Source organism: Corvus kubaryi, unplaced genomic scaffold (genome assembly GCF_017639235.1).
Source record: "Corvus kubaryi isolate FWS band 111438036 unplaced genomic scaffold, C.kubaryi_AGA036_p1.0 74, whole genome shotgun sequence".
NCBI classification, from domain to species: Eukaryota; Metazoa; Chordata; class Aves; order Passeriformes; family Corvidae; genus Corvus; species Corvus kubaryi.
Genome location: NW_024582061.1, coordinates 1,829,792 through 1,850,844, shown reverse-complemented (window position 1 = coordinate 1,850,844; position 21,053 = coordinate 1,829,792). Strand labels below are relative to the sequence as shown.

The window sequence follows — 21,053 nt, the reverse complement described above, 5'->3', positions numbered from 1 at the left end:
CCATATAGAGCAGAGGGACTAAGAGTGTGTAAAGAGGAGGGAACAAGACCGTATAAAGCAGAGGGAATAAGAGTGTATAAAGCAGAGGGAATAAGTGAGTGTAAAGAGGAGAGAAGAAAATGTGTTATATCTTAGAGGAACGTGGCAGTTTGTGTCCCTCATCTTGTTTTCCGTAGTGCAGGTGTTCTCCTACTTGGTGACTTCTTTTTAATACAGTTCTTTAGAATGTTAATCCAAACAATTTTTGCATTGAGGAGGGCTGGCAAGGCACATGCTACATTTGTTGTGACTGCCTTATCTTCTTCTCTTCCTCTCTTAAATGAAGCATAGACATTTTGATGACCATAGCAGGAAAATCAGAATTGTGGGATGGGAAATTGAATGTTATAACTGCTGTGGGTTAATAATTGTAAATGCATCATCTAAAAAAATAGAGAGGATTTCTCTTTGCAAACAGTTAAAAGAAAAATTAACAGTGCAGTAGTTTTTAAGGAAGCTTTCAGGTTTTTAGTAGCCAGTGCAGAATTCATCTGTTCTTGATCTTCTCATCTAACATTATTATAAACAGTTCAGTGTAGGTAATAATGACTTGAGTTTGTTTTCAAAGCACTTCTTGTTAATGCTGGTACAAGTTTCAAGTTAAAATGGTAAACAAAAATAGAAAAAGCGTATTTTAAATCCATGTTGTTAATTCTCGAGAATTTTCATCTGTACAATGGCAGATGGATCAGAAAGCTGTTGGATCAGGTTCTTTGTGGAAAGTTGCAGTAACTTGCTGTAACATATACAAAAGCAGAGCTCATCTGAAACTGTAAAAGCCACGATGTGTGAGCAGATGCCAAAATTTGGTAGTTTGGCTGCAGCTAATGGCCATAAGGACACAAAGGCTGTGTCCCAACGAGCCAGGCTTTCCAGTGGATGTGGCCACGTAGCGCCATAGGACAGGAGAAACCTCTAAGGAGCATAAAAATGTTCTGTCCTGTTTGTGTGCATTAATTTTCGCTTTTCCAGACGTAGAACGGAACTGAAAGAGACCAGTTAGGTTCTCTCGAGGCCAGTGGTAGAACTGCTGTCCTAAGGCACCGTCTGCATGTTCTGCTGCCCACTTGCGTGGGGCAGTGTGCTGACAAGTGAGGATCCTCTTGTGTTTTCTGGGTGATCCTGGGTCAGAAACCAGTGTAGTTTCTACTAGCTGTTAGCAGGGAGTCTGTAATTGGATCGAAGTGAAGGCCCTCTGTACAAAATGCCATATTCAGGCACTTCAGCTGTTCAGAGGGAAACTGGTGGTGAGGATAGAGGAGCAGTAATTTTTACCTTCAGATAGGCTCACAGAAACACCAATATCTTCTAAGGTTTTTGCATCTGTGATGCAAATCTGTCAACCACTCAAAAGATTTCAAGTTCTTCCCAAGAGGAAGGGAAAAGAGAAATCCAGAAAAGCTTATTAAAATGACTTAGAACTAAATGAAAACGTGCAGGTAAGGTTTTAACACTTTTAAGATCTCTCGTTTGCCTGTAGAGTTCCTGAATTACTGAGCTTGCTGTATTTGCAAATAAAACTTGTTTTCAGACACTTTCAGCATGCAGTTTGTCTTTACATAAACATGGCAAGACCAAACAGACTGAGTGAGCCAGCCCCTGCCTGTGCTCCCTGTCTTCCTTCAGTGTTTCTAAACCAGGGAACTGCACATGCGTGGCCTGCCATTGTAGGGTAGGTGCTCAGCTAAGTACTAAGGGGAGAATAGCATGATTCAGGGAGAATATTTCTGTAAATTAACTTCCTAACTAGGATATGTTTTATATTAAAGCAGTGGGGTAGTTTGGTTAGATTTCATGTAATTAAACAGCTGCTGTGAGCAGTTACTGAAGTCCTAAGAAAAGGTGAAAGAATTAAGTGAAGTAGTGGCAGAACTGCTGGTTTTAATATCTTGAAGTAGTGAGATACTGAGACATTCTAAGGATGTACTTCCTTATTATGCAGATGAGTAACTTTTAAAGAATCTGAATCAGGCAGCTGTAGAACCCCCACTCCTGCAAGACCTGTATGGAAAGGGGGGCAGTGATGCTGACAGCTTAGGATCAGTCCAAATCACCACACATAGAGTAAGGACACAGCACTACAGGAACTGCAGAGCTGTTCCATGGTCCAGCCCAGCCCGTGGTGGGAATGCAGCTCTCCAGTGCACAGGACTTTGGCTTTTCCATTGGAGGGGTGCACTGGGGGTGAGAGCTGCGCTCTGGATAGCTGAGCTGAAGGGGGAGGAGAGCTGGAAAATGCATACTCTGAATGCAGGAGGATGGAAAAGAAACAACAGTTCTCCCACCTGTTGGTACCTCAGCCTCTTAACTGGCACCAAGGAAAACCCCTGGGAGGCCGTGCCATGCTTGGGCTGTGACCCCTTGCCCTGCTTGAGCACAGATACTGCTGCTCTCCACTGCTGGATGCTTCGGCCACAGTAAGGGAAACAAAGTGGGTGCACACTGTTACAGGTCTGTGAAATTAGGCTGAATAACATTTAAAAGCTTCACACATGCAAAGAAGTCATATACTTGCTTGCTCAACAGAGATTATCTTTGAATTTATTAAGGCAAAGCAGACAAAACTCTCAGTCATGTTCTATCAAAAGTAGAGCTGTCATTGATTACATAAACGACACCCTGCATAGCCAGCCAGAGCTTTCTCAGGCTTTTGTTCCCTTATACAATTTGTTACATTCCTTGAGTAAAAAGTTACCTGTCTAAAGTCATTGCTTGAAGTGCACTTACTAAAAATAATAGTAAAAATCCAGTGTAACTTGTCCCAGGTGAGTCACCCCCCACCATGGCTGAAGAGACAAGCAGTGATGAAGAACAGCATGCTCATAAATCAGAAGACTCAAAGGCAAGGAATGCAATCCCTTACCTCGTTTCATTATTTTTGCTTTAAAAACAAGTTATTTCTGCCTCAGGGGAGGACTGGGTAAAGCAAAATGTTAGCAAAGCACTTCCACCTCTTGTTCCACGATGCAGGAACTCCAGGGGCAGTGCAGGGCCAGCTATGGAAGTACTTTCTTAGGTCAAAAGGAAACTGTAGGACAAGGCTGCTGTGGGACAAGGGGAAGAGCCTGAGTTGGACAGGAAGGAGGGGCAGGCCTGTGGGGCCAGCAGAGCTTGCAGATGTAGAAGCAAAGTCAGAGCTTGGGCAGTTGCAGAGTGTGGGATTTCTATTCCAGAAGAAGAGGAGGCATGAGTTCAGTTTCGGTCTGAAATACGATCTTCCCCATCATTAGGCAATTCTGGAATACTACTGCAAGACAATGTGTTAGCTCTGGGATGCTCCCCCGAGGCCCGTGGCTCTTGCAACACCAAAGTTTATCCCATCACGTGTGCTGGGACAGAGCTGTCTCCATCCCCCTGAGCCCTCTTTCCATGGCAGAAGCTCCCACCTGGTCTTCAACTCTCTGAAGTGTGTGCTTCAACACTGGTTTAAACCCCACTTCATGCAGGGACTCCAGAGTGAGGTGGTAGTAAGGCCTGTCTATCCAAAAGCTCAGGGAAGCACAGACTCAGTCCAGTGTACCCTTCAGAGATGGTACTGTTCAACTGAAATCCAGGCTTTTCCCTTTTTTCTGGAAGATTTAAAAGTGCTGAGGGAGTACCCATGTTAGAATAGTCTTTATTCTTGTCTGGTTCTATTCACTCAGTAATTCCAGAAAGCTCTGCTGTGCTATATTGAAAGGAAAAATTTAACATTTTATGAGAGTGAGTTTAAAAATGTATACCTGGAAAGAGATCCTGAATGCACACAGATCTGTGACTCCTGCCTGAATGGGCTGGAAGCTTGATAAGGAATTCAGTTCATGCCTGTATTGGCATGAAAAGCTTTATTTAAAAGCTCCCTTTGAATTACCTGAGCAGTTTACATCACATGTAGGCCAAGTAACAAATTGGGCCAAAGAAGGACTGAAATCCAGGCACTGTTACTGCACTGTGTATAATCAGGGTCAGAGGGAGTGTTCAGGAAAACATACCAGAGAAGCAATGCCTTCAGAAAGCTGTGCATTAGCAGCAGGTTTTCTTCTTTCCTTCTGGAATCAGCTAAGACACAACCTCCTGAAATGCAACAGCTCTGTCTTTTTTTTAAGGAAATTATTCTCAGATCTTTTAACCCCGAATACCTCCCCAAATTCATTCACAGCACCCCTGCACTCCCTGCACCCAGACTTTGTGGAAAGCTCCTGGCTCTTCCAGCTGAAGCTGGAGGAAAGCCCTATGCCATGGAATGCACGGCTGCTGCCTTCCTGATCAGTCGCTCAGTCATTGGTGACTTAGGTCTCATCACATCTCGTTCATTCAGGAGGCACCTGAGAAAGGAGAAGTAGGAGGGTGAGGAGTGGGTGATAAACACGGACTGTTTCTGCCGAACAGGCTGTGCTGATGCAAGCCCACGTGGCAGAGCACACCTCTGACTTCCCAGCAAAGCAGATGTCAGCTGTGGCACTGACTGGAGCTGCAGCAGTTCACAGAAGCTTAGCAGTCCGTAACACACAGAGATCAAAAGGCTGTATTTGAAGACAGAACCATTTGAAAATCAACTACCCTTGAACATATACAGATCATCCATCCAGGCTGCAAGAATGTACTTTTGGAATTGGAAACTGTTGTACTTTTTATCCTGGTTAAATGTTGCTACATTTAACACAAATGCTTGCATGTAGTTTTAGCCTTAAATTTATTGGTTTGAATATACTCATTACTTCTTACTTTTAGCAACAGTGCTACTTCCACAAATATTTATCAGGGGAAATACTCACCTTGCAAGGTTTCGTTTGGCCTTTGATTTAGAATTTAAAGCAGCATGAATTAATAACAGGCTGAAAACATCTCTCTGAAAAAAAAAGTCAGCAAAATACAAACTAATAAGCAATTTATAATATATTGATGGCTACAATGTCTTGGTTACCAAACTATTAAATTCACAGGAAGGAAACATATCAACATTAAAAATAAATAGCTAACCCTGCTTGTAAGTGTTTGCAAACAGGATTCAGTCACAAGCACAGTTCAACCTTCCACTGTCTAAGAGTGAAATGCTGTTGATGAGGTAAGTGCTTAATGGCGGCTACTGAAAGGGGATTAAGTCACATCAAAAAGTCTTTTCTGGATCTCCTTTACCTGAGCATCACTGCCTCCCATTTGGACTAGGTCATAACGGATTGGGTACAGCAGGTCTACGGCTTTGTCACAATTCCCATTTTCAAACTCTACAAAAGCCTGGCACAGTGGCAGCCCCAAACAAGGAGCCAGGGAAAGCTGGTGGTCTTCATGAGGTGCTCTGTAGAGTGAAAAAGTGGTTAACTTCCATAAGCCAAAGCATAAACAGCCATACTTCAATGCCAATCTGCCACTGCCTGCAGACAGGTTTTTATTTTTTTTACTGTACAAAGCCTGATGTTTCAGGTAATTGACTTAGGTCGTATCTTTTGGTGTGGTTATGCTACTTTCACCTTTTTGTTACTCATTCAGCAATCAGTTCTCGTTCTCCTGAATATGCTCACAAAAGGCACAAGCCCAACCCCTCCTACCTCTGCAACAAACAGTTTGGGCTAGGACAGTAAGAAAACTGCAGTTTCTCTTCTGCTGACCCTACCAGAACATCCTACTGCTAGTCCTTTGTCTGGCCACACGCAGCCATCAGTCCTTGCACACAGCTCAGTCATGACTTTGCAAGCCAGCTCCTTCTCAAGTCAGTGATAAAAAACTTCCTGTTTCTTTCACTGGGCCAACCTTCATTTTCCAGTAGGCAACACTGCCCTATGTGTTTATCATTCCTTAAACAAACTGTGGCATCCTAGAAAGATAAAATTGCACAACAGATGTTCATTTTAAGCAGCTTGAGACAACCAGTGATGAAAATGATGGAACAATTCCTCATTTACACGTTTTGTCCAGCATTTCCATGAAAAGGAGCCTGTGACACCAACCACCAGAGAGCGCGACCTGACAAATTCCCATCAACTTTCCATGGCAAAGGCCAGGGAAAAAAACCGGTGCAAAGCTAGATGGGACTGATGTTTGTGCCCAGGTTGTATCACTGCTTTCTTAACACATACAAAGCGCCTCTGGGCTATAATTTATATACTACATATTTGTGATCGATGTAAATTAATCCAATCATTAATATAACCCCTACAGCTCACAGCCTGCTTTCTCAAATAATGAAATTAGGCTTCGTAATATTTCAAACTACAGCTAAAAATGTACACATGTATTATTAAGGCTGAAAGTAGGTGAAAGGAAGCACGGGGTGAAAGAATACGTAGCATATATGAACACATGTTCATTAAAGCTTCTGTGGTGTGCAGTTTTCTATACTTTATATATACGGACATACTTCTATAAATAATAGAATAAATAATAAAAGATATTTGCCATTTTCCACTTTAGTTAAATCAGGCATACTTAGGTTTGCTTTGAATGTTATTTGTTTTGATAAGTATTCTTAAAAATTACAGTATTCCTAGAAACTACATATAGTCAGGAACAAATAGTGACAGTTGCAGGTTCTTCTTCCTTCTTTTTAAAGGCAAAGGAAGGAACAGCTGCTTAAAGAGAGGGAAAAAAGGGTGCAGTGGGGGGAAGAAATTGCATTTAAAGCATCTATACATCAACCCCTTCAAAAAATTCAAGGCAACTTACAGTCATTTAATACCTAAGGGAACACAAAACCCTCATTGTTTGGATGTAGTACTTAAATATTCAACTTTTTCAAATAACTTAATTTGAAAGTGAAATATTCTAGATTATTACTTTAGTAGTACTTGAGACTTAATTTCCTGCAGATGGACTTAACAACACATCAAAGAGTAGATATTAGAATATCACTACCAACTAATGTTTTGTTATTAAAGAACCTTTTAAACCAGAGCAGAAAAGATCCACCACAGACAGCTGACATTATCTTGTAGAATGTTCTTATTAACACACTTTACTCCTTGTCTGTAACATAGCTTAGTGTGACCCCACTAAAAGGAAACAGACAGCAACTGCTCAGGTGGTGTCCATGACCTCAAACACAAAGGACTTCCGCTCAACAAGATGAGAAACTCCTCTAGACATTACCTCAAAAAATAAATAATGATATGGATCTCCTAACCGGACGTTGCCCTGCTTAAACCAGCATGTCCCAGGGACATGCTAAGGCAGGAAGGAGTGTGTTGGAGCTTCAGCAAGCCAGAGACATCACCGCCCTGAAGTCCAGAGGGCTATTTACTGAACCCAATGCAGGAATTCCTTTGCTTACCTGGCAAGTTCCTGCAGAGTTGTTAAAAGCTCCTCAGTAGTTTTGTGGTCTTTGGCTCCAAGGGAAGACATCAAGAAATGCACATCATTGAAGAGAAGAATGTGATCTTTGGTGTGCTTCTTTGTAACCCCAAGAAGATCTTTCCACCTGTCCCCAAGCTTTACACCTAAGAGTAAAAAATACTTGTCTCAATAACACTGCCACATGCAAAAGTATGACTTTGCAATGTACTTTTCAGTCACCCAGCATAAAAAGCGTTCCTACTGAACTCAAGAGAACATTTCCTGATACGGCAAAATTTATGCAGCAATAATGCCCAGCTGCAGCCTGCCTTATGTAGGCCAAGAGCTTCTTGACTGTCAGGAGTTTAAAGGCAATATTTCAGTCTGCATTGTGTGAGCTTCTGGCTTTATTATGAGATTGCTCATAATGTCTTGGAGGTGCTGCTCACCATGAGCCATCTGTAGCAATCACAAGACAGAGTGAGAAGATGGATTTAATAAAAACCCCAATGCATCATCAGTGTTTTAGCAGAACAGTGTGAAAATACCATCTGCCCATCATGTCCCCTGCCATGAACCCCAGTGTATAAACACTGACTTAAAAAGGGGAAATGCCACTGAGTTAGGAGAGTACAAAAAGCCAGAAGTTAATATGCCCACACTAACTATTTCAATCAAGATCAAAACAGAAAGAAAAGGATCTAACTGGAAATTTACATCCAGAAAATGCTATGGGTTTTTAGAGGCTTATGCACTTGATTGCTCAGCCTCAGACCTCCTGGGGCAATAGAAGTGAATTTGTCAGAGAAGATGTATGTGACCTATGCTAGCTTGAGCTGACTGCTATGCCACACTGGCATGGAAAATGGAAGCTCTTGGGAAGAATAAAGCTTATGGACATTATTAGGAACTTTACATTGATGCTTTTCTCAAGTTTCTTCTGAAACACTGATCGAGCTTGCTGTGTAATTACATTGAAATACTTCCCCAACATGAATGGCAGGGGAAGGGAAAAAGAAAATTACAGTTTAAAAAAAAAAATGGCCAGAGGATATCCTACCTTCCAGATGAAGCCTGTACAGCATCGAACTGTTATCAACTATATCCAGGATGCTTCCACTTGCCAGGCACGGGGGAGCAATCTGTAATCACAAATACTCACAGGCTGGCCAAGTGATGTGCTAGTGGAAACTTCCTCAGATTATCAAACTTACTTTCACAGTACTAAATTATTTTATCCTTCTATTAATTCAAAATTACCTGCTTTGTAACAGTCCTAATTGCATCTTTATTGAATACAGGAATTTGCAATGACAGAAACTTATATGGCTTTACATGTGTTGTTTTTATCAGTAAATATGGAGAGTCACCATGTTATTTTATTTTTTCCAAAATTGTGCCATAAATACTACTTCACTTGGTCAAGGTTAGCAGATAGAAATCTGCCCAGCAGCTTTCTTAATGCTTGCAGTATTTTTACAATCCTTACAAAGATGTGCTATGTTATCTAATTTGATAGTGCTTAGTTACAAAGGTTGTTTCAAAATCCAGACAGTTGACTTTGTACCTAACATGCAAAACCAGTTCTTTGTAAAAGTGACTTGAATTCATAGAAAAACTAATTTACATCTTTTTAAAAGGCATGAATAAGAAACATGGACAGAATGGAAATCAGTACCACTGTAGCTCTTTCAAGCACTCAAACTATGTCACACTCATGTAACACTCACGTCCTTGGGGCATTTTCCCCAGAACTGCTGAGAAGTTGTTTCCCTAAAAGACTGTAATAACAGATGCAAATAATGTTTATACGTAGGTCACACACTGTGATACGTTTCAATCTCACACAGAAGGAAGAAAGCACACATTGTGATCCTGCATGATCTCAGTAAAGAAAAAGAGGCCCCTACTCACATGCTTGTCATAAATTGTCAAAGCAGCTTCATATTCCCCCTGGAAAAGCAAAGGAGGACTGTGTGGTTAATGTGCAGACACAGCAACCAGCAGTGACTGGCAGCAACACACAGAGACAAACACACCAACAGATGTCCTAACAGCTCTTCAGGACTGCCTGATCAAAACAAACCAAGTCAAAGAAACATGAGGTATTGCCTCTCATTCTAATGTTTCTTTCAGGGGTTTTTGCAAAAATTAGTGTATCCCATGGCGTATGCAAAGAGATGGGAAAAAACCAGTTTTAAGTAGCCTTCAAAAAAGTTGTGCAGATAGGAAGTGGCAAAATAAATAAACTATTGGACTCCTGTTGAGAATTATGTTCCTTCTATGTTACTCTGCTTTCTGGCCAAAGGATGCTGCCTTCTCAAAAATGCCACATTTATCTCCCTATTAAGCTGAACCCCACAAGTGCTAAGCATTAAATCCAAGGAAATTCTGACAGGCTGGGCAAAATTTCAATCATCTTTAAAGGCTTTCAATAGTAAGAATTAGTAACAATAATTAATAGCATTGGCAACACAATTCAGAGTTTACGGCCTCTTTTTTTATAGTCAGCAAATTTTTGGGCCAGAAAATTAGTACTGAATTTGGTAAGAATTTTGTTAATTTTTGTCTCAAAATTAGAGATCTAAGCTCATCTTGCTATCAAATAACTGTGCTAAATGTAATTAGTGAGACTATTGGATCTTCAAACATGCAATAATCTCACAGCAATATTTCAGCATTCTAACAAAGATACTAAAACTTTTGACCAATGCAATTAAAATTCTCAAAGTAACTGTAATAAAGGACTATGCCACTTTGTAAATGTAGCATCATGGTATTTTATAAAAACATCCCTCTAAATAGCTGACACCCTCCTCCCCCTAGTAAATGTTAGGTCTGCCTTTTAAAGAGCTTTAGATGACCTATCTGGATCATAAAGCACATGTATGAAAATATCTCATACCTTTTCAATGTAGTATAAAGCCCAGTGCCAGTAATTATGGCAAGCAAGCATATCACTGTTCTGGAGAGAAAAGAAAAAAAGAAAAAAAGAAATTTATTACAAAATAACTTCCCTTTTCAAGTTATCTAGTCAGATTTCTGTTTCCTCCTTCATCAAAACTGAGTACTTCGGGAGACACAAAAGAGACAAGAAATTTAAATCAGCTGCCAGGGTACCTTCCCATTTGGTACCTTTGTCCTTGCAGCTATTCAGGGAAACACCTCAAACCCAAGGTTTCCCCCACATCATTTTCCAGACAAGAGTTTCACTTGGATGCCGCAGAATTCACCTTTCTGCAGCACCTTTTTTAATTTTTTTTTTTTAATCCACATCTATAACAAGAGTAAGTTTTGTCTCATCTAAAATTTAAGCATCTTGTCTGAAGTAACCTGGCCAGATAGTGGAGAGAAGAAGATATGGAGGCCTTATGAAGGCCATTCATCCCAGCCATCTAGAACCTACCTCAGACAAAGAGCAATCATATTTTAAACAAGTTTTACTACAGGCTCCAGAAGCTGCACTAGATGCCAAACACACTGGCAGCTCATCAGGTGAGATGAATTTTTGCTGGACTGCACCAGCTTCTCACTGTCCTTTCCAGCTGGCACTAGAACTTCAAAACCTCTTCCCTAGCCTGCAGTTCTAGGCAATTGCAGTTCATTTTTGTGAACGCATTAAAAATAGACAAACAGAATCACAGTTCCATAATCCTTTGGTGAAAATTAAAATACCAGAATGGTTCACCCCTCTCCTCCCATTCTCTCCCAGTTCTGTAGCTAAACTTAATGTTCTCACAAGTGGAAAAATCTTTTTTATTGTCATACTGACAACTGTAACACCCACTTTCAAGAAGCACAAAGGTAAAGGTTCCAAATAAATGTCAGGGCCTTACAGTGCTAAGATAAACATTCTGGTAATCTTTGCTTGTTTAATATTAAATCACAAACCAAACCTGAGCAACAGAAGCAGTTAAGTGTTTGGCATAAACACTGATAATATCAAGTTGAATATCATATTGCCATTCCAAATGTCATACAAACAAGATCATGGAATTACCTGACTAAATAAAGCAAAACCTTTTCACTGCTGCTAAATTTGAGGTCTGAAAAAGATTAAACGGCTAGAGAGAAGTGGACTTGCATTTGACTTTATTTGGATAAAGAGTATGAATCACAGAGATATGCAACTATTTTAAGAAGCAAGAGTTAAAGAAAAAATTGATCCAAAAGTCACTGACTGGGGTTTTAAGGTATCACCAAACTGTCAATCCTCTACATCACTGTTTCAATAAAACTAACAGAAGACAAAATGCTTTCTGGGACATGGCAGGTGTGAACTTTAAGCAAGAGTTTTCTGTCTGCACTTCCAAGCCCAGTATCTGAATGCTTAACTTAAAAAATAAAACAAGCACAATAACAGCCTTTCTAGTCTCACTATCCAGTCCTGTTCTTATCGGTAACAGGTGAGGTGGTGTAGGAACCCAGAGTGCCGAGAATATTTCTCTGCCTGTTTCTAAGGGTTTTTACACCCCTGGACACCACTGGTATAGCTTTAAACCTTGGAAAAAATTACCAAGTTAGACAACAGCTAGAAAATACAGTGGTGTGAATTAGGTGATAGACGACTATGTAAGATTGTCATATAGTGAAAAATTTAGAGGTTTTAGGCTTCTCTTTATAGTAAATAGATAAGAGTAAAAAATATCAAAATGGAGGATTGTTGTTGTTCTCTAGACCTTCTTCTCCTTCTTCTACTACTCCATGTTCTGCAGTAAAAGTAGTTTGCAATGACTGGATAGAAAATTCCGCAGTTCCTAGTCGTGTTACTGAATAATTGGTAAGAAAGTAAAAATAATGTACGTTTTTAGTAACTATTGGTTAAAATGTCTTTAAAAGGCTGTGTAAATCTTGATAATTAGTCTCTCTCGCTCTCACTCCTACTTTGCCTCCTTCCATGCTGTACCTGGGTCACGCTAGTGGCTCTGTTCCTCTGATAAGACTTAATAAACAACTATCTAGAAGCATTGAAACTACAGAAGACGTCTCGCTTTATCTTTTAAACTCCTTGCAAGGACTTTCAGCAAATTCTCTCCCATCAGGAGAGATTCGATTTATGGCACAATAAAGTGTCAAGGTGGAATAGCCAGCTCAGCTCAGAAGGCTCTAGAATAGATTCTTGTGGGTTCTAGCAAATGGAAGCCTCACAGCCCTTTGCTCTAAATACAACAGACTTAATCACTGGGAAAAGGCTGTCAAACAACAAAATGAAGCTTCATTTACAGCAAAGGACCACAGGACAGACTAATCAACCTGTTCAATACTCTGAAAGATGGTTTCAAACATGTTGGATATATAAGGTAACTGATACACTAGAAGGTAATTAGTATACTAGGAAAGAGATAAGAGCATAATTTCTATTTTCTTTACAGTTGTTCTTAAAATTCCTCCCCCATCCAGAAGCAAACAAGTAGTTTAGTGTTTTGAAACATTTGATTTGACTCTGTCATTTTCCACCTCATCTTAGGTCCCATGAGGAGATTTAGCCAGGTCCTTCAACTGACTGTCACTGCTTGCCTCTGCCTAAATAAAAAGCTTGCGAAAGAATCAGTGGTCACTTTACTTTTATAACCACACAAAAAATCACAAATAGGGACAGTCATGTCTCTCATAACATGCCACTTCTTCCTGCCTTTTGCTTAAAAAGCTGCATGGAGAGTAGCAGCACCTCAAGGGAGGATTTCCTCTAATATGCAAACTCTTCATCACTTGTAACAGGTCTGCAGATACAAAGGAATCGCACGCAGAGGAGTCAAGAACTCGGCTGCAGGAATTAAAGACAACCTAAAAGGAGCTTTTTCAGAGATGCCACAAAAATGTTTACCTTCCAGTTCTTTTCCGTTTCCTTCATGAATTCTAAGCCTTTCTCCACCTCTGCTTTCATTTCATTTACATGAGCTATAGTGTGGACAGACCATGCATCTGTCTGATTTATAGCCAAAGCCTATGAGTGACAAACAGGAAAACATGATGAGCCTTACAAACTTGCAAATACAGACATTTATCACTGCTTATCTAGAAACAAGAGGCTACTTTTTACTTGCTGCATGTTCAGTACATCCTTGTACCACTCCAACTAACCACAGCCCAGAAGTCTGACTTGGACAGAAAAGGAAGAGAATGTTTCTTGGCTGACTTCACTTCCCACCTTCTGCTGCAGGGACATGAACACCTGCAAAACACTGTGAAATGACATCTATTTCACAGACATGCATCAATGAAAGAGCTGCATGCACAGGCGCAATATATTCCATCATACAGTGCCTTGCAGATAACTATTTCTTTTCCAAAATATGGCCAGCTCTGAGTATACAGCCAATTCCTCTTCCTTGGTCCAACAACTCCCACTAGGTTTTTGGCATTTTGCAAAGTTAGTCATAAACCTAGTAAGGTTAAGTTTTAGGGTTTAGTGTCTATTGTCACTTTCAGCAATTTGATGTAACAAAAGTTTTGTCAATCCCCATTGGGGATTAATTGTGTCTGAGATTTCTGAAGACAGGGATAATCCTGAGGACTGCAGAAAGTCAAGTATAATTACTATCTTCATAGAAAGGAAACAGGCTGGCTAATATTGATCCCCAGGAACATTGTACAGTTAATTGTTCAATAATCCAGGAACAAGCATCTAGGAAAAAAAGGGAGCAGGAAGCCAAACAAGATGGATTGTCAAGAGCAGACTATGTCAAAACAATCCAACATTCTTTAATAGGCGTAAACAGCCAATTATATACATGTGGGAAGCAGCAGATGGGCTGATATATGGATTTTATAGGGGTGTTCTGACCCCATCTGACAGGGCATGCTCATAAGCAAGTGAGGGAAATACAGTCCAGGTGAAACTGCCTTGGTGAGGCAGCAACGTGAGACCAATTAGCAACAAGTCTCACAAAGCTCTGTGAGCCATTTCCATGTTGAGCTTTATCTTTTTGCTACTTTGACTAACAACTGGCAGAAACCATCACCCTGTCTGAGAATTCTCAAACCTTTTAGCACCAACAGAAGGCAGTTTACCTCACGGGCAACCTTCTCAGCACGGTCAAAAAGGTTTGTTTCCACGAGTCCAAAAGAGTAGTAGCCCTTCACATAACTAACAAAAGGGGGAAAAACAGCACATCATCCATTTATAACTAGGCTTAATCCAGGACTGAAAAAACATACTAGAAATAGCACTTAACTCAAAAAAGCCTCGCAGTGCAATTTACAACAAGGGTTCAAGCTTGCAGGATACAGAACTACTGAGCTAATTCTCAGAGGAAATGAGTGACCCAGAGACACCAGCATGGGAAACAGTGACAAGATGCACATCAGAATGGACATTTCCATCTCTGGATGAGATGGAATCACCAGCTACACAGAACCAGCTGCTGATCTCTGTAACAGCTGTAAGATGCAGAATTAAAAGGCTGGAAGCGAGACACTGCTGTTACCAAAGTTATCTGAGTATCTCAAAGGCAACCTTCTACATTTTCCCCAGTGCTCATGAAACCACAGGAAGGTACTTTCCCATGAAAGTACCTTTAAAACTCGTTGTAAATCATCCCCATTAAGCCATAAAGGCCCAACATAAAGGAAAATTAGGGGTGTTATGTGCACCTGACTTATTTAATGGATCAAGATGAATAGCATTTTTTTTTGAAGAAATGAAGAAATTTGGCCACTGCCCCGGGTGAGGACATGATTTTATCCTGTGTGTTACACACCATGTGGTATATTTGACAGCAGCGAGACACAGCTCACTTAAGAAAAATCTCTCAACAACAGTGTCAAGAGGGATACTGGACACACATTCTATCTTTGGTCAAGTCTGATTAACTTCTACACTCTTGATTTTTGTCTACATGTCTGTTTCCAAAAGATCCTGAACTTTTAAGTCTGAACTTAAAAACCACATAGTACATGCACCCCAAGTAAAGAGCAATTTCCAAATGAAGCATGACCCACCTGCTCAGTGGAACATCACGTGTCCAGAAAGGATAAACACGGGCAACAGAATCTCGCATCTGACGTTGATATCCCAGGTAGAAATAAGTGTCATGGGAAAACTTGAGGGCTAGCAGGTCAGTCGGGTGGCTCTGCAGAATCTGCTCCCATAGATCACAAGCTTTTGGAAGTTGGCTAGAAATAAAAAATTATTTCCATCGCTGAAAGAAGGCACACATGCCTGCCCCTACGGTTAGTCCTGAACTCAAACTATGCTGAATAATACAAAGTTCAGCATCAAATTACTTATTTTTTCCCTTGAAGAAATTTTTTAGTCTTTTCTAAGCTAATAATGACATTATCTTTATTTGGCACCTTCTGAGAAATCGTATGAAAGAAATGGTCTTGGATTACATCAAATCACTGTAACACACAAGGAAAATGAAACAAGCTTAAACCATAATTCTAAAAATTTTTCTACAGGGCTGAATAGTTCCTACAGGGACCCACCATAATTAACAGAACTTTGTATGTGCAAAGACGCTTTCCCTCTCCTTTCGTGGGAATCAAACCCAGTGGCAGGGCTTCAGTAGCTTCCTCATTGCCTTTGCTGAGATGTGAGGCAAATCCATGCTCACCCATTTGTTTGATAATGAATGACAAATAATGAAAGTGAATCATTAGCCCATACATTCTGCAGTTCATATTGATTTATCATATGGAATGAAGCAATGAGCCTCTATAGCACTTATGACACCCTTATCTCCCTGTTTTACAGGGGAAATAGGTTTTGACATAGCGAGACAAGAGCGAGAAGTCTAGAACTTTCCTTCTGTGCATCTGAGTCTGGACCCTACTTAATTTCCTAGTTCTAAACCACACTGATGGATCTGCGGCAGATTTAAAACACGGAGTGCTTAATGCTAGGAAGTGGTGGCAATAGAGCGCTTTACCTCCTCCAATTCTGCTCACCCGCTAGACATGGCACTTAAGAGTGCAGAGAGAAATTTGGGGACCTTCTGCGATAACTTTTGCTAGCTGTCACTAACATCACAAACCACTACTTCCAACCTTCACTTCTGCCTGCAGTAGACAAAGGGAACTCTTCTCAGTCCCTCGAGCAGGGTGACAGGGACGCACCCCCTGGCAAACACGTCCAACGCTGACACATGAAGCTTCTCCCGCTCCGTCAGTGGCCGTGACTTGGAAAGTGCCACCATGGCTCTCACGGCGCAGTCCAGCTCCTTGTCAAGTCTCACGGTTCTTCCAGTGCCAATCAGCTCCAAGCCATTGGCAATGACGTGTCCCATTGCTGCAGGAAACAGCACAGCACCAGCTGAGCTCACAGCAGCACCTTCAGCTCCACAAAACACCAGAGGAGCTGAGTATTTTCAACAAAACTGACTTGTGGACACAAGGGTCCAGGAAGTCTTCCAAGCCTAAAGTTCTCAGAAGGTTTTCATGACAGCTACTTAAATATTACGTGAAATGAAAAGAAAAAACATAAAAACAACATGCAAAAGCATTCTGACTGCTCTGGATTTTGAGGAATTTTTACAGAATTCTATAAATTATCACCTTGCCCTTGCATAAACAAAGTCAGTTAAAAACCAAGACAACAGGCATTAACCCAGCACTTTCCATGCTCAGAATCAAAGATTGTACTCACTAAAGTTCGGATCTGCTGCTTTTAGCTTGGAGAGACATCCCTCAATACCTCCAAGGCTCTCATTATTGGTCCAAGTTGCATACTGTAAGAGAGACAGAGTGAGAGAGGGTCAAAAAATCCTCTGTGATGCTGGACTTCTTTTTGTTCTCACATTTAAAATTCAAAAGCAAGGCAAATTACTAAAAGACAAATGGTGCACTAACGGGCAGAGAAATATTCTCTGCATTCTAGGTTCCCACACATTCAGGTAGGTTTAGTGTAGTAGAAAACCAGAAAAACTGGGGTTTAATATAGTTCAGCCACAAGAAGAACCAATTTCCCTGGATTTCTATGTGGTTTATGTCAACTGGCTGATTTGCTGGTATCAAGTGGAATGAGAACACCACTGGCTAAGGTTTTCACCACAGCTGCAGCATCTGGCACAGCCCTCTGCTAAAAGGGTTTCCTGCTGCCAGCTAAAGGCTGAACTCCTGTGGCAACCTGATTTTGAGGCTCTCCCAGCTGGTAAGAAATTTAAATATCAACTACAGTAAAGAGTGTTTCATGCACGAGTCCCTTCAAATCACATTTTCTTATGCTTTTCGGTCATACCTGCGTCAGCACAGCATCGAAGAGCTTACAGGCTTCATTGCTGGTCGTGGACAGGACAAGTCCAGCATCCTGCCAGGCCTGCACAAAAAACAAACACAAACGTGCTCCTTTTACACCCTCATCTTCCAGGCTACACTGACAGCAAACTGATGCTGTTCTGATATTTTCAACATTTTTGAAAAGAAAAGATGGAAGGACAGTGTGAGGCAGAAACAAACCTTTTGTTCAGCTGTAGTTACATCTAAGACTCAATTAGTTGGAGCTAGTACTGAGACTAAAGAACCCAACAATTACAAGTGTAACAGAAGATCTTGATGGGCTGCCCATCTCATAATGACAGCGCCATTCTGAGTTCATTACAGCTGTTGGCGAGTTCCTCTGCTACAGGCACACCTTGTGTGAAGTAGAGACATGGTAAAATAAAACCCTGTTTTCCTACAATCTATAATCTTCTATAAACAATAATGTTCTTCTGAATCAACTTGCCAACAGCCAGGCAGAGTAAATCCACTAAGTCTCTGGAGTTAACCAACTGAAAATTTGGATCACAGATTTAAACACAAGCCTGACAAAAATAAGAACATGGGCAACAGGTAAAGCTAAAAAGCAAAACAGAATTGGGCTGCCATAGTTTCTACTAACCTAACATGACTGAGGCACAACATCTCCCGGCTGGCTGCTGGAAAATGAGCAGAGTTCATTTGAGAAGCTGCCCCAATCACTTCAGCATTACTTTAATGCAGTACATAGAACACAGAGGATAGACATATATTATAAAAACAGACCTGGGGCAAGCTAATTCAGACTTCTAATGGGGGCTTAGTCCTTCCTGATGCTGCAAGAATTCAGCTCCTCTCATTTTACATTTTAATGCATTTCCTAGCTATAATAATCTGTCAAAATTTTTAAGTAACCAGGCAAAGACAACTTTGTTAATATATCCTAAAGCTTTCCCACTGTGATTGGATTAAAGGCTCACATTCCAACAGCTAAAGCAACTGAGTCTTCAAATTACATGCCTGAAAGACTAGACCTGAATCTAAAATTACAGATTTTCTTTACAATTCATACTATATCCATGATACCGAAATTGGCTGGAATAACCTTCCTAACACAATTTGAAGCATTAGAAAGCAGGCATTCTTTATCTGCACAGGACACACTCTCCTCGTTCTGTGGGTGTGGTGAGATTTTGCAACAAGGTCTTTATCCATCATAATCATACATATTCATTAAAACATGCTTCCTATCTAATACACTGAACTAATTCCTAGAGCGAATTTGCATGCATCTGCCTCCTGCTGGAAGTTCTTTTATGGTCCTGGAGAGTCCTAAAAAGGGGTCTATTCACTGAATGAATTCACGGAATGCTTCGATATTAAAGGTGCCTTTCCTTGAACTTTTGCTTTGGGCATGTGCTGTTGTTTCTGTGTTACATAACTTGCCAAAAAACCCACTGCATTCCTTCTTATCTGTTTCTCCACTGGTTCCAGCCCTGTTTATCATCCTGTGTCCGTACCTTTAAATCCCTTCATCTTTTTTTGCCAGTTAGTCTTTAAGCTCTATTCTGCAACCTTGGAGGAGCTGAAAATTTTTATTCTCTATGTCATTTATCATCCAGAAAATGAATAAAGAGAAAAGTCAAACAGGTAGCAAGGTTAGGCTTGCTACTTAGAGGCTATCTTCCATGGTGCCCTGCAAAGTAGGCCAGGAGCCAGCCTCTGCATCAATCATCAAACACAGGTTTCATTTGGAGCAGGTCTCTGCATCACTGCCCGTTTTACTGTTTTACACAACAGCTTGAGGTGCTTGTCAAGCAGAAAATTATGTCCCTCTCTGAAGGGACCTGATGCTGATTCACAAGAATGGAAAAGTCTCTGTGTGAGCACCAAAACAAACCAGCAGAACAAGGGTTAGTGGAAAACGGGCCTGCATCCATCCCTAAGGACACTGCTGATCTAGCTGAGGTATGTGCTATTTCCAACCACTCTGGAAAGCCTCTGTCCTGCTATGGCTACAGCCCACCTGACTCACTCCTCACTGGAAAACTCCCACTCTGGCAGCAGGAGAATGGCAGCAAGGCTGTGTCACATCAGGGATGCCACTACTCTGGCACTACTCTGTGCCACTACTAGCACATCAGGACAATGGGCTACAGGGAAGAACCACCCCACAGCAGCTGCTGGCTCCTAAGAGACACAAAACATGTGCTCCAAAACTCATCTGTCATTGCCAACTGAGAACTAAAGAACTACTGGGACCAAGAAAAGGCAGCACCCCCTGTTCCCTGGGACATATATAAGGGGTGCTGCCCAGACTACTTGGGACACTCAGGTCCTGAGGCTTCTTTCTAGTCAGGTATCAGACTGTGACTGAAGAAGTCCAGGAGGGAGTGTGAGTGGGCAAAAATCAGCCTTGAGAGTCTGTAAGGCAACTATCAGTTCCCCTTCCCACAGAGGCTTCTTGGGTTCTCTTACACTGATCTCCCACAACCCTCTCCCTAACTCCAAGAGAGAGTCTTCTCTGTGATGCCTCTTGTATTAGAGAGTCATGGCCTTTGCTCTTCTCACTGCTTCTTGGTGAAACCAAAGCCTTGCCCTTTCCCCTGCTCTAAGATTAGAGTTCAGTCATGAGATCCAGTGACTGTTTACTTGTATTTTTTCTATGCTAGAATCTTAGCCGGCTCTGAGAATTGTGCTCTCTGTGGGCTGCAGCTGGCAGCTGTATTCCTTGCGTGACAGATCCCCAGAGCTCTGTCAATCATGCATGTGTCACACGCAATCTTCAAGACTTTGTTTTAACCTGCCGCTGCCTAATTAACCAAAACACAACCATAAAAGGAATTTATCAGAACGAGGGCATGAAAATGATTAATCAGTAAGCATTATCGCACCCTTTGACCCGAGGCTGATTTAGAGTTAATCGAAGGCCTGACCCACTTCTGAGGCCCACGGAAAGGGCAGGTGGGTGCCGTGGGACCCCTGCGCTGGGAACAAGACCCAGAGATGCTCAGACATGGGTCTGCTTCCCCAGCAGAAGGGATGGGTGCAGCGACTTTTCGCCACTTCCAGATCCCAACAGCAGCTCCCCTCCTCTGAAAAACCAAGTGTATGAGGGTGAGCTCCAGTCACAGCGAGCCCGGCTCAGCTGCCCGCCTGCCACAGCCCAAAGCCCGCTGGCAGCCCCCGGGACCCCCACGGAAGCCACTCGCCACCCCTAGGCACACGGCACGGGCAGGGCCGAGCCGCGCTGGCTCAGCGCCTCAGCGGTGCCCTCCCCTCGCAGCCCCTCACCCTGCCGCCCCCTCGCAGCCCTGCAGCCCTACCCTCACCCTGCCAACTCCTCGCAACTCCCCCCTCCCCTCGCCGCCCCTCACGCTGCCGTCCCCTCGCAGCCCCTCGCTCTGCCGTCCCCTCGCAGCCCGCCAGCCCTGCGCTCACCTTGCAGTCCCTGAGCGCAGCCATTCTCCCTCTGCAATCTCGACGCCCCGCGGCTCCAGCGCGAGCGGGGGCGGGGCCAAGGGGGCGGGGCCGCCACCGGCGCGAGCGGCGGGCGGTGGGTGCCGGCTGCGCACGGAGCTGAGGGACGG

The 21,053-nt window shown here is 42.1% G+C and overlaps 2 protein-coding genes across 2 annotated transcripts in view; one reads left to right on the top strand and one right to left on the bottom strand.

Moving 5' to 3' along the window:
- Positions 1-1,579, top strand: part of LOC121675199 (zinc finger CCCH-type antiviral protein 1-like) — a 26,921-nt gene extending 25,342 nt beyond the window's left edge. Inside the window, exon 16 of the mRNA XM_042050377.1 lies at positions 5-1,579. Coding sequence (XP_041906311.1) covers positions 5-135 — 131 coding nt within the window. The 3' untranslated portion in view covers positions 136-1,579. The remainder of the gene's footprint in view (positions 1-4) is intronic.
- A 979-nt stretch (positions 1,580-2,558) lies between these two features.
- On the bottom strand, positions 2,559-20,990 carry TTC38 (tetratricopeptide repeat domain 38). Its single transcript, XM_042050385.1, has 14 exons — positions 20,905-20,990; positions 17,465-17,542; positions 16,874-16,955; positions 16,345-16,516; positions 15,226-15,399; positions 14,296-14,371; positions 13,109-13,228; positions 10,190-10,249; positions 9,199-9,237; positions 8,345-8,426; positions 7,283-7,448; positions 5,155-5,314; positions 4,794-4,867; positions 2,559-4,343 (listed from the first exon to the last, which is right to left on the bottom strand). Exons 1-14 carry the CDS (start codon positions 20,926-20,928, stop codon positions 4,250-4,252), a joined length of 1,401 nt encoding a protein of 466 aa, XP_041906319.1. The 5' UTR covers positions 20,929-20,990; the 3' UTR covers positions 2,559-4,249.
- Positions 20,991-21,053: the final 63 nt, after the last annotated feature.

Coding starts and splice junctions, on each gene's coding strand:
- TTC38 (XM_042050385.1), bottom strand. CDS start 20,928: ATGGCTGCGCTCAGGGACTGCAAG. Junction 14,372..15,225: donor CGTGATGTTCCACTGAGCAG/GTGGGTCATGCT, acceptor CCCTTTTGTTAG/TTATGTGAAGGGCTACTACT. Junction 7,449..8,344: donor GTACAGGCTTCATCTGGAAG/GTAGGATATCCT, acceptor TTTTACTCTTAG/GTGTAAAGCTTGGGGACAGG.